We start from the raw sequence: 12,608 nt of genomic DNA on the forward strand, positions 1-12,608 counted from the left end.
CAAAAGCTCAATGTCCACGAACACCTCCATTACGTACTCGCAGAGCTCGCTATCCACTATCTTTGAAAACAAGGAATGGAAGGCAGACTCACAGGATTTTCCACGTCTGTAAGAATGTTGCTTGTTATTTAGCGGGTACGGCCATAGTACCTCCTCGCGAATGTGATACCCAACCTACCTCTCCAGATATATCAACGAGAACAATGTTAAGCTTATTTGTCAAAATTTGTTTAGATATATAGTTATGCTTCCTAAGCTTAGGTATGACGACTATCCTAATCTTCAGCCAAGAGGTAAGCACGTAACTCAGAGCAAAACTCGCAACAAATATATCTCTTAAAAGTTTCTCGAGGCGTTCTATACCCGCCTTTAGCACTACTAGATAGCCTTGTATAAATGGTACAGGCACTTTGGAAACATCAAAGGGTAGTCTAACAACTACTGATATTCCACTCGTAATCACTGCTCTTACAATGTTCCAGTTTCCAAACCATTAATTTTCTCCTGCCTAATTCACTTGTTCTCCCGGCTGATGTGTTTATTCCCAAAACAGTCTACACTGACTCCATTTTCTCTCTCAAAGGACCTGTTATCGCTAAAATTTAGAATGGCTGATCATGTTCCTTTGAACAAATGTTTAATTATGTTAATGTGTCGGGGAGTGTATGTACATGCAGGGGGAGGGTTAGATTTTATTGTAGAATAGCTACTAAAAAGCTATTCAGTGTTATATTATTTCGTCATTTGTTTCGTTACTCTTGCATTTCCCCGAGTTTTGTTTTAGGCATAATGCAGGTGGCCTTATTTTAAGACCGGCGGCCCACATGTTTCATCATTTATATATTCAACTGTACTTCATTCTGTGTCTGGATGGCATCTTTTATTTAGTCAAAATAGCCTAGTCTGTGACACATATCTTCCTATAACTTCATCATTGCGCTTAAGAATCGTTTTCCTTCTATTGTATCATTTGCAATAAGAGTAGATCGTGCTTACCCCATAGAGGTAATAATGAATCCATTAAAGATGAATTATCCCTACATAGTTTGCGAACTTTTACGAAACTATTTTGCAATGCTGACAGTAACGTCATAACTTTATGAAAATGTCGAAGATTTTCGACCAGCCATTAAGATCAAGCTATTTTTATGTACATACTTTTTTTTACTATATACAGCAGGAATATTCTTCTTTTTCTTCAGCCTTTGTCCCGTTCAGAAGCGGGGTCATGTCGATGCGGACTGCTATTCCAAGCAAAACAAAAACATATTTGACATCAACCAGTCGATCAACGCCAATTACATGTCTATATCATCGAAGAAACCTCTTTCGCAATTTTCCCACGATCGGGTGCTACCCCTATCGATCGCGAATATCCTCATTTCGGATATGATCATGACGTGTTACGGAGCTGGTCCAACACAACATATTCGTCTCCATTACTGGGAGGTGCCATTCATTGTCTTTTATAGCCAGCCAACACTTAGAACCATAGAGGGCACTGTGGTAAATCTTGGACTTAAGATGTTCGTTGATGCGTCGATCACAAGGAACGTCACTTCATCCAAGTTGCAGTCATGCGTGAAGCAATGTCATAACGCTGTTCACCATTGGCTGATAGTATTGATCCGAGATATTTAAAGAGGGGGAGATGCTTCTCATTGTTTTTCCATGAGTAACCGCGCAGCATGATTCGCGATGATTTGAACAATGTTACGAATAAAGTTGTTCAGACTGCGTTCAAAAGTCTTCATAGTACGAAACAGCAACCGGAACGGCCGGTAATTTGAACATTCTACTAGACTACCTTTCTTTTCCCATATTGGAACGGTTGTGCTTTCTTGCTAGTCAGATGGTGGAGAAAGATATTTCTCCATAACCCGATTGAAGAACTCATTGAGCCACAGGTCGCAGCTTTTCGCTTTCCGGAGCTCAGTCTTGTTGCTTTCCCCGATTTTATTCGTTTTTCTGCTTCCTCAATTCCACTCGTGCAGACAATTGGAATTGCTCCAAATGTAGGAGTGGAGGATGAACAAATTCTTCCGTCGAAATATTCTCGCCATCTATCCGTTGTGGCTCATCGATCGGTGAGCGTGTGCGGTGAAGAAATAAATCGTGCGATCAGTTGATATATTATTCCATGCAACAGCACTTGCTTTCCTAGAAGGTTCGATGTGTGAGTTGCTTTGGATCTACGTGGCACAGAACAATAGAAAAAGAATTGCCATTACCGTACGCGGTGGCTGACCTATTTTATATAATAATAATAATCGTTGGCGCAACAATCCATGTTGGTTCAGGGCCTTGAAGTGTGTTAGAGCACTTCATTCAAGACCGTAACGGTACACTAGGAGGCAATGTGGTCAGCATTGCGCTCGCCCGAGATTATTACCCTGATTTGACTCAGGCACTCATTCACAGCTGAGTCGACTGGTATCCGTCGTCAAATCACGATACGAATTCCACTGCCACCAGTGAGATTTGAACCGCGACCTTCCGTACGACAGCCTTGCGCTCTAACCACTCAGCTATCCGGACACTATATACCTATAGCAAATGTATGAAGAAATTTAAATAAATTTTCGAGTATGAACAACAGTATGAATTTTCCACCAAATGTATTTGATTAAACTATAATCATACATGTTTATTTTGTAAAAGTCGTTAAAATTGCTGAAACTGTGCAGATGTCGAAGGCTGTGGGGTTGCTACAACATTCGAAACAACTTCACCAGTTATTATTGGATCACCCGAGAGCCATTGTAATAATGCGTGTTGCGGGAGGGTACTGCATTTTCTCTGGTCTGCTAAAAGCGCTTCCGAATATTTCACGTGATTTGCATATGATTCTTTTTCACGTTGAACGTCCTTTGACATACGATGCAGATCTTTCAAAATAGCGCTGCCCCACAATTGCACATGAATATCTGGGATTTTAGAGGCCAGCTGCATTGCTGGGGTAACCATATTCATGCTTTCTTTTGAATTGCCGATACTTAGAAAAACGTGACTTAGCAACACCAACGAACATGAAGTCAAACGATTCAAATCTTCAGCGTTCGCCATCTTCAACGTTTCACGAAGAAATCGTCTGAAACCAACAAGAAATTAAATTAAATGTGTAATCATCAACAAAATAGTAATCATACTTTGCTTCATGAAAGCTGCTTTTATGGAAAGAATTCAATCCTTGCACATAATAAAATCCTCCCATTAATGCTTGACTGTTTAAGCATTGTGCATTTTCTGCCGAAACCGTGTCTAAGATTTGCCGCAAATCTGGTTCTCTTTTTGTCCTTAAATATATAATGGCCAGATTAAGATAAGCGAAAAGTTTCAAATCTCGTTCGGTGGTCTCGTTGATGCAAGCAATAAACTGATGTTCAGCATAATCGAAAATACTCGTGGACATTGCATACAGAGCCAACAAGCAGTGCAGTTGAGCTGAATGTCGTTTTAATAGCGTCTTGTTTGGCATTGCCAAACAAACATCTCGTGCAGTCGCGATTTCCATTATAGCTTGCTCCCGATTACCCATTACCAAGCGGCACATTACGATATGTTCCAAGAGGATTATTTTGAAGACAGAAAGGATTGGTTTGTTGTCTTGGGCCTTCAGCTTGTCAATTTGTGCTAGTGCTTTTTCTGTATACTTTTGGGCCTTATCCATGTACCCTGCCATCATAGAATGCGATACAGTGACGAGATAAACCAGGACGTACAGCTGCTCCTTTGGAAGCCACATGAACATTTCCAGTGTATTCTGCCCAAATATTACTGAAAATAAAGTAATTTTTACTATTTTTTTCAAAGAACGTCACTCATGACAAAGAACGTCACTTACCATCATCGTTCGGCCAGTTTGGGGACATAATAGTTTGAATGCTCTGTTGCAACTGCTTCAGACTAGGTTTAACAGTTTTTACTTGTCCCAGAGCTAGGTAATAGCAGACTTGCAATACTAAAAAGAATACTTTCAAGTATTCCTTCTGATGAACGTTGGCGATATTGTTGTCAATAATTGACCCAGCTTGATTTAACAATGCTAACACATCGTTTGTCTTCCTCTCAATCATAAGAATCATAGCACGACTAAGTAAAAATAACACTTTCAAATAAATTGCATTGCATTCTTCCGTTGACTCTACGCCCACTGCAAGAAGTTCAGAAGCAAGGCTATATTCACGATCGGTGGCATGTATTTGGGCCAATTGAAGGAGCAATTTGCAGTGCCAATAAACATTGTTTTGCGAAAGTTCAATGGCCTTTCGAAGCATTGCTTTCGCTAGGGCACCTTGATCTTGTTGAAGATATAATTGTGCCAGAAGACTTGCTGTATCGAATTTAACATCATCGAAATTCACTAAATTTTCAGAAAGACGCCAGGCATTTTCTAAATGATTTCTGGCCAAATCGATATTTTTCGTGTATGCCATCAAAATCTGCGAAAAAGAAAAAAATAATTTAGAGCCATTCAATATGAATCGATATTCAAATATTGGAATTTCGGACGAAAAATTGTAACTAGAAAAGAGTATCATTTTGTTAGAAATGGAATTTTTGTATTTGCAATAAGTTCTTATATTATCAAAAACAACCAAAAACCTCCATAATTTCCGGAAATACTGGAAGTTGACGCTTCGGGTATAAAGGTTTTTGGCTCACCTTATGTGAGAAACTTTCTACGCACATTATTTCAGTCGTCCTTCATATTTTTTTTCAAACTACAAAAAACACGTACATATTACAGCCGTAGATATTATACTTACGCTAAACAAACAGGCACTGCCTATTACCGGATACTGTATTGATACATATGTACATATAAAGTACATATATTGAATTCCTCTTGTTCAATGTACAAATATATCTATCGGAATGAGGCACTAGCTTCATTAATATATACAAATAAATACATACATATTGATAATTGATATTAATATATAAATGATGCGACTCCTCATAAAAACACAAATACGATCTTTTCATCATATATTTATTGACATCTTGCGTAATAATTTTTCCAGCCCGATCCCATAGTTCATTATTGAAATACAGAGCAATTTATATACCCATCTTCAAAAAAGGTGTTTTTCTGCTGCCCTGCTAGAGGGCGCTGCGATCATTTTAAAGAGGAAAAAAAAAGTAAACGGCATTTTAACGTGTAGACTACTACTACAACTACAGTCCGCAAACTAGGATTATTAAAAAATATTAAAAGCCAAATTTTTGGGGCCATGTTAAACTTTTTTTTGTGAATTTTAGAATTCTTTCAAGGCTTCTTTGATGAATAAAAAAAAACTACTGAACGAATCGCAATTATCCTAGTTTGCGGAGCGTAGAAATATGTTCTGAATAAATGGTAAACATTTCAAAGAATTTCGTTGGATAGATTTTGGGCTATGATGGCAGCAGTTTTTCAATATTCATTTAAAAAGTAGAATGTGATTTTTAGCCATAAAATCTTAACTCATCATTAATCTGCTATACCTAGTCCATAAACCTTAGGTTTCTTCAAGAAACACATGTGCAGCGTTGGCTTCAATTCTTGCCTTTTAGCGAAGTCATTCGAACGTCATTTGAACCGACAAACACGCGCTTTATTACGGCGATCGACATAAATGTGGCATGGACTTATTAGGTGTTTAACACTATAATTTCCGAACGACTTCGAATATCAAAAAATCGCTTAGCCCATATATTCTACACTATATCTATAATAGATACAATTGATGCCAACAAAATCAATTTCGCGGATGCGAGACACGGGATGACCCCCTTAATAGTAGTTGGATTTCCTTCAAACTTCCCAACGTTATGCCTTATGTTATCAATTGTGCAAGTGTCAATTTTGTAGTTCTAACATGAACTTAAGGGGGATTTCCGGCTAAATTTCTAATAAAGCGTGCGGCAGCATAACTTCCTTTTTTAAAATGCGCGCCACTCAGTTAGTTGATGTCATAGCGGAGCGCTAGTGGTCTCGTTCAAGAGGGGATACTGTAAAGTTTTGTCCCGACACGGTTCAGTCGCCATCATGCGTTGCAATAGTGAGGAGCGTGCCTTTGCCGTTGAGGTTTACTTTTTAAGCGGATGTTCGGTTATTGCAACACAGCGTGCATTTCGGAATCGCTTTAATTTAGCCCCGTTGGCTCCCGTCCCAGACCGCAAATCAATTGTTACATGGGTCACTACATTCAGACAAACTGCAAGTGCGACAAAAGGAAGAACTGGAGTCCCTCGGCCCGTTAGATCACCTGAGAACATTGAAGCAATGAGAGCGTCAATGTTGCGATCGCCACGGCGTTCTGCGCGCAAACACGCATCTGCCCTTGGACTATCCGATCGTTCTGTGAGAAGAATTCTTCGTGATGATCTTCATTTTCATCCCTATAAGATGGCGATAGTGCAGGAACTTTCAGAACGTGACTTCAATTCTCGGATGAACGCGTGTGAGCTTCTTCTTGATGTCGTTCCCGAGGGTGCTATTGTTTTTTTAGCGATGAAGCCCATTTTCATTTGTGTGGGTCGGTTAACAAACAAAACATGGGCTACTGGGCTGACACCAACCCTCGAGAATTGCATCAAAAGCCTTTGCATTCACCCAAAGTCACAGTGTGGTGTGCAATTTCCTCAGCTGGAATTATTGGTCCCTGGTTTTTTTGAGGAAAATGAGGTTACAGTGACAGTGAATTCGGACCGGTATGTAAACATGCTACAGAATTTTTTTTCCCGCGGCTAGAAAATTTGGATTTTGGTTCCAACAAGACGGTGCAACAGCACACACTTCAGGAGCATCGATGGCTATTTTAAGGGAACACTTTCCAGAGCGCCTTATCTCAATTAGGGGCGATTTGGAATGGCCGGCACGCTCTCCCGATCTGTCCCCTTGTAATTTTTTTCTATGGGGTTTTTTGAAATCCCGTGTTTATGTGAAACGTCCAAGAACCCTACAAGATTTGAAGACCAACAACCAAGAAGAAAATGCCAACATAACACCTGCTATGCTAACAAGAGTCATGACAAACGCCAGAAATCGGTTTACGCAATGTATGGAGAATGGGGGACGTCACCTAACAGATTTGATCTTCAAAACAATGTAAATAAAAACTTTAGACATGTACCTACATTATAAAAAATAAATAAATATTTTCCGATGCATACAATAGCTTTTATTAAGTTTTGAAAAAAGGAAGTTATGCTGCCGCACCCTGTATATGGTAATATACTATTATTAACTTTATTTGCGCAGATATCGGAACGGGATGTATTTTGAGATTTCGATTTCATTTAGATACAACACTGAATTTTTTCAGATTTTTCGATTGGATATGTTCTGAGAACGAGACCTGTTATACTTTTCGGTGGTCATATTTTAAGCCCTCACTTCCCTACGTTTCACCCACTGTCAAATATGGGACCAGTTTCGAAAAGTACTAATTCATTTGATACCCTAAACGGCCACATTCTATGAAAAAAATGTTGCACCCTCCATTCACATGTAAACTTAACAAGAAATGGCGCGGGTCTGTTAAAGAAATCATAATTTTCGACCCCGCACTCCCCGCCTTTCCAACAAATGTCAAAGCTAAGAATGGTTTAGAAAGTACTATTCGACAGTTCATTTGATACCCAACATGACGACATTCGGTGAAAAAATTTCGGTGTTTTTTGCACGCGATGTAAAAATAAAAAAAAATTTTTTGGGGACCGATTCACTTCAAATTTGCACACATATTTGCTATTTACCTATTGCACTAACCAGATTTTAAAAGAAGAAAATTATTTTTGTCAATTCTGCGACACGTTTTTCAATTAAAAATAAGATCAAAGGAGACCCCTTTATTCAGACCTGCGCCAAATTTAAAGAATTTTTTTTTTATCTAAGATATGTTCAGTGCAATTGATTATAGTCTGAACTAATACATTTTTTTTAATACAGTGGAGTCCCGTTTATTCGTACATCGATTATTCGTATTTCTGGCTAATTCATACAAATTTGCCGATCGCCAAAGTTAATTTTCTTTATTTTGCAGACCCGATAATTGGTAATCCCGATATTTCGTACCAAACCCTTGACCATGCAAATTATCGGGATTCTACTGTATAGACTTTTACATTTTCCAGTTTCTGTTTTCTGGGCTGGAACAGCCGCAATTTTCTATTTTCGATTGCTTTTAACATTTTTTTCTGCAACAAGTTAAAGAAAAAAGGTCGTTTTTCGTGTTTTACCAATGAAATAACCCCTTAAAGCCCCGGAAATGTGCAATACTACTTTTGTCAAGACACTCAAAACGTTACTCCAACCGACACTTGTGACCCATATTCAACTCTCCAACTACAGTGCAGTGACGATCTAATAAAAACAACACCACTTCCCCATCAAATTCGATGTAAAATGAGGGATGCTCAGAGATTTAAAATGAGAGCTTTCGACGACGCAGCCTACAAGTGTGCCAATGCTCAGCTGCACCTAAGATGGTCCTAAGGTTAATTACGAAACTTAATCCCAATCTGGTGCTGGTGGAAAAACTACATGCAATATCACGCAGATGAGAAAATTCATCCCCATTAAGGAGAACTAATTATATTTGCACCAAATTGAGCATAATATCCAAATTATTTTGCCCAGCGTGCAATGACACACTTTATGTCATATGCATATAGCATTCTTTCAAATAGTCAACAGGTCGAACGTTGCTTACCATCAAGGCATTATAGGCCGGTCCCATCGAGGCGGTTAATTTCCTTAGCATCGATACGACAGAAGTAGGAAAATTAAAGTCAGTACACACACATGCATATATGAAATAGTGGCATTGCTACAAACAAACAACAAAAACACCATTCGAGTTTATAATAAAACGAAAACCGAGGCTTGAAGAATACCAACTCAAACAAATGGTATTCATGCATCTGCGGTTCACGGACACTGTAAAATTATCTACGAAATCACAAACGCAACTCTAAAAATTCTACGGAAGTTCCAAAGTCGAGCCCTCGATAATCAGGGAGAATTGGAGTTTATAGAGAAAATGTTACTATGTTACTAATCTAATTTTCTTTTTGGATAACAAACCTAACGTTCATATTACTAGAGATGACAATGTCAGAGCGGTGTACAAAGGTGACTCCATTGACTCTACAAAAAGGCCCAGCCCTGGTTGGGATGGTCTGTAAATTCCAAATTCAAATTTCTAAATAATGGCCAGTCCACTTTCTTTTGATCAATGAATGCCGGCCCGGATGTAGCGATATCCCACTCCACCACCACTGCTTAACAATGTGATGCGTTAAGTGAGCATACATCCTTCTGCCTTCAGAGCTAGAAAATAAACCACAAGTACATGATTGTATTCAAACACATTAAAGCTGGCATTGAACCGTTTTCTCCACATTAACTTGGAAAATGTGGCCTTATGAGGAAGGCAGAAAGGAAGCTATGTACAGACGTTTGGAGTTCCTTATGTCAAAAATGCAATGTCCAAGATTTTCAAGAGGTGAGCATCAGTGGAAAATGCTCGAATCACCAAAACAACAAAAAATAACTTACATTAATAGTAACATAGCATACTCGCACTTGTAACAACATATTCACTATCCCATACCCCAGGTGAAACCAACGTTCTGGAAACTCTAAAACAAGTCCGGATGAAATTCAAGCCGGAAGTTCAAGGAATGTACAGAACTAGTGTCATTTCGATCTCCAAAAAAGACAAAGAATCAAACGAAATAAGGAGCTTCCGAGCGATTACCTCAACGTATATGCTGAAACTTCAAACGGAATGGTTAAGACCAAACTAGTAATTTTGATTGAAGGCTCAAACTGCTTACCCAGAAGGAAATGACAAGAAAGAGCCTTTGGCCACCTCCTGTCTAAATGTATCATAGATTATCTTTATATTTTGATTGCCAAGAACAATAAGAAACACGTTCAAATTCTGCAAATGAAGAAGATACTTGAAACCTCTCTTTGGACCCTCAGATAAAGAACCTTAATAAAATTCTAGGACGGGACTGTTGTCAACAATGGCATTCCCTGCCTCTTAAGTCTGCAGTTTTGTATGTACACCGCATCCTTTCACGCCAAGAGTACGGTATTAAACTTCTGCCATTACAGAGGTAATACAGGGGGGAAGACAGAGCAGTCCTTAAATTATCAAGCCACCTTGTTTACACGGGGATGAACAAATTCCAAAATTCAATTTGGATAAATCCAAAACTATAACCTTCACGAAAAATAGAATCGCCCTTTTCAATCTTGTCATTGATGGGCACATTCTGAAACAGGTGAAGCCGATATCCTTTGTGTTGAGGGTTATAATTTACTCTTTGACCACCAAGGATCATGTCTACATAGTTGTTCAAAAAGTCAAAATATCCGTTACAATCCTAAATTTTTTCGCTAGCTGAGAGCTGATGACTTGCAACTATAAAGGACCGTCATGGGTACCGAAGTGTGATCAGGCCCATCATAAATTCTCTGACAAATTGGCGTTCAAAACATCAACCCAAATATATAAAAAACTGTCAATTATGTGATCTTTGCACTCCGTCGCACTTAAAACCGACTTTCAAGCAATCAACGCCAAAAATCGGACGTCGGACAAATATGGGGCCTTAAAATCGATCTATGACAACATAAAAAAAACTTGCTCGGTTCTGCCAATGGCAGTAACCTGCCCAGAACTACGCGATTTAAATATCCCGGGTCAATTCTATCAGCCAATGGACCTGGATGAAGTGGCGTTCTTTGTGATCGACGTATCAGCCCACGTCTCAAATCTAAAATTTACTGCAATGTCGTCCGTCTGCCGCTCTCTATACTTCTGAGTGTTGGCCGACTACAAAAGACAATGAACGGCGTCTTGCGGTAATGGAGACGAAGATGTTGCATTGCACTGGTGGCGTGACACGGTTCGATCACGTCTGAAATGAGAATATCCGCGATCGATATATGGTTGCACCGATCGTGAAAAAACCGCGAGTGAGGCGTTTTCGATGGTGTAGTCACGTAACATAAGACGCTAACGAGAATTCATTTACCAATATTGGTCTAAACATCGAAGTCAATGGTAAGCAACCAAATAGCCGGCCGAAACAACGTTGGCTTGGTACGCTGGATGGGGTTTTAAAGGCCTCGCGATTACATCCTGAACAGGTATTTGATAAAATAAAACGGCGAAACCGATCACGACGAGCCGGCCCCGCTTGTGAACGGGACAAAGGCTGAAGAAAAAGAAGAAGATGTGAGGAGCGACGAGTCCACGACAGCACCGGGTCACATAGCTAAAAATTCCATTACCCTCTATTTTTTAGAAGGCGATTTAAATAAATCATTTGATGGGAAGCCCTGTATTGATAATAGTCAATCTTATACGTTTCACACTCTGTGTTTAATATTATTAGCAAATGCCAAGAATTTAACCTACATCAGGTATAAAAAAGGGCTGGGGAGAATTAGATTTCCAAAAATGAGTCCCGTCTCACTTTAAGTGCTTACATTTTGACTGCTCACGCGCGCACTTTGCAATTCACGACTAACCTAATATCAGTTACTAATCGAGACCTTTCATTTGAAACCCTACATGACTATATCCGGTGGAAACATTTTTTTGAATCCCCTCCTCTGCATGTATAGGGAGCCCCCTTTAAACTCCTCTATTTTAATAAGGTTTTGTTTCACACAAAACCTTAATAAGATGGCTTCGAATGAAATATTTTGTCCAGCAATTATTTGTACAACATTTAAGAGAAACCCCCTGTGCCCAACATTACTAAACTATAAGGCCTGTCCCGTACAAATGGATAAAATCTAACAAATATATTTCCCAAAAACTAGAGAAGCAAAAAGGCTTTAATAGCGTACTTTCATTACGATTCGCTAATTGGGAGGGAAAAATTCAATCATCGATAATTACCATATTATGGACGTTGGACGTCTACAAAGTGGCCCGTCGACAATATGTTATTCATCTTTATAAAAGGTATCATTGATTAACTTCGTAGTCATTTCGAGCAATTTCATAAAGTGCTTTTTGGGGGAAACAGAAAAGCAAATAGTTCGTAGCATGTTTACATATGTTCAGCCCACTAGCCCATAAACCTTGTCAGATTTTCGCGAGTATCCGGCTTGCCGGTCGCAGTATCTTGAGAAATGCTTTTCCCAAGCTTGCTATCTCGTAGAACACGAGAATTTTAACATGTTAAAGGACAAGATCAATTCAAAACTTACCTGGCCCATTTGAAAGTGAGTCCGAGCCTCAACCTTCGACGGGGGTTGGAAAGTGAAAAGTGCTTGTAGACACTGAATGCATTTTTTAATATTTGGCGGGTTTGAGGTGCGAAAATACTCTGCTAATCCAAGCAGTGCTATATAACACGCGTCTTGGCGTGACATTTTCACTTCCACATAGACTCTCTAGACACTTTTTCTCAAAAAGAACTTTTGCCGGCAAGCAAAATACGTCAAGATTTATTTATGTTTACATCAGTGACATCCCTTAATGTCAAAATTGGTGCAGCAAATCCAAATTACTTTTCCCCAAACAGATTGTGTCGACACCCTGCGGGAAAACATTCAAGGACCCCATCATTTCTTGTTTGCATGG

The 12,608-nt window shown here is 39.2% G+C and overlaps 1 protein-coding gene across 1 annotated transcript; it reads right to left on the bottom strand.

Annotated features, from left to right (window-relative positions):
• Window positions 1-2,601: 2,601 nt before the first annotated feature.
• On the bottom strand, window positions 2,602-12,495 carry LOC119658919 (MAU2 chromatid cohesion factor homolog). The gene is made up of 4 exons (XM_038066743.1): window positions 12,233-12,495; window positions 3,845-4,442; window positions 3,150-3,777; window positions 2,602-3,091 (listed from the first exon to the last, which is right to left on the bottom strand). Exons 1-4 carry the CDS (start codon window positions 12,395-12,397, stop codon window positions 2,665-2,667), a joined length of 1,818 nt encoding a protein of 605 aa, XP_037922671.1. The 5' UTR covers window positions 12,398-12,495; the 3' UTR covers window positions 2,602-2,664.
• Window positions 12,496-12,608: the final 113 nt, after the last annotated feature.

This window comes from Hermetia illucens, chromosome 6 (assembly GCF_905115235.1).
Source record: "Hermetia illucens chromosome 6, iHerIll2.2.curated.20191125, whole genome shotgun sequence".
NCBI lineage: Eukaryota > Metazoa > Arthropoda > Insecta > Diptera > Stratiomyidae > Hermetia > Hermetia illucens.

What these genes read in the sequence shown, in the direction of transcription:
- LOC119658919 (XM_038066743.1), bottom strand. Translation starts at nt 12,397, where the DNA reads ATGTCACGCCAAGACGCGTGTTATATAGCACTGCTTGGATTAGCAGAG. An exon ending in CTCACTTTCAAATGGGCCAG is followed by an intron (nt 4,443 to 12,232) that starts GTAAGTTTTGAA and finishes TCTTTTTCGCAG; the next exon opens with ATTTTGATGGCATACACGAA. An exon ending in AGCAGCTTTCATGAAGCAAA is followed by an intron (nt 3,092 to 3,149) that starts GTATGATTACTA and finishes TGTTGGTTTCAG; the next exon opens with ACGATTTCTTCGTGAAACGT.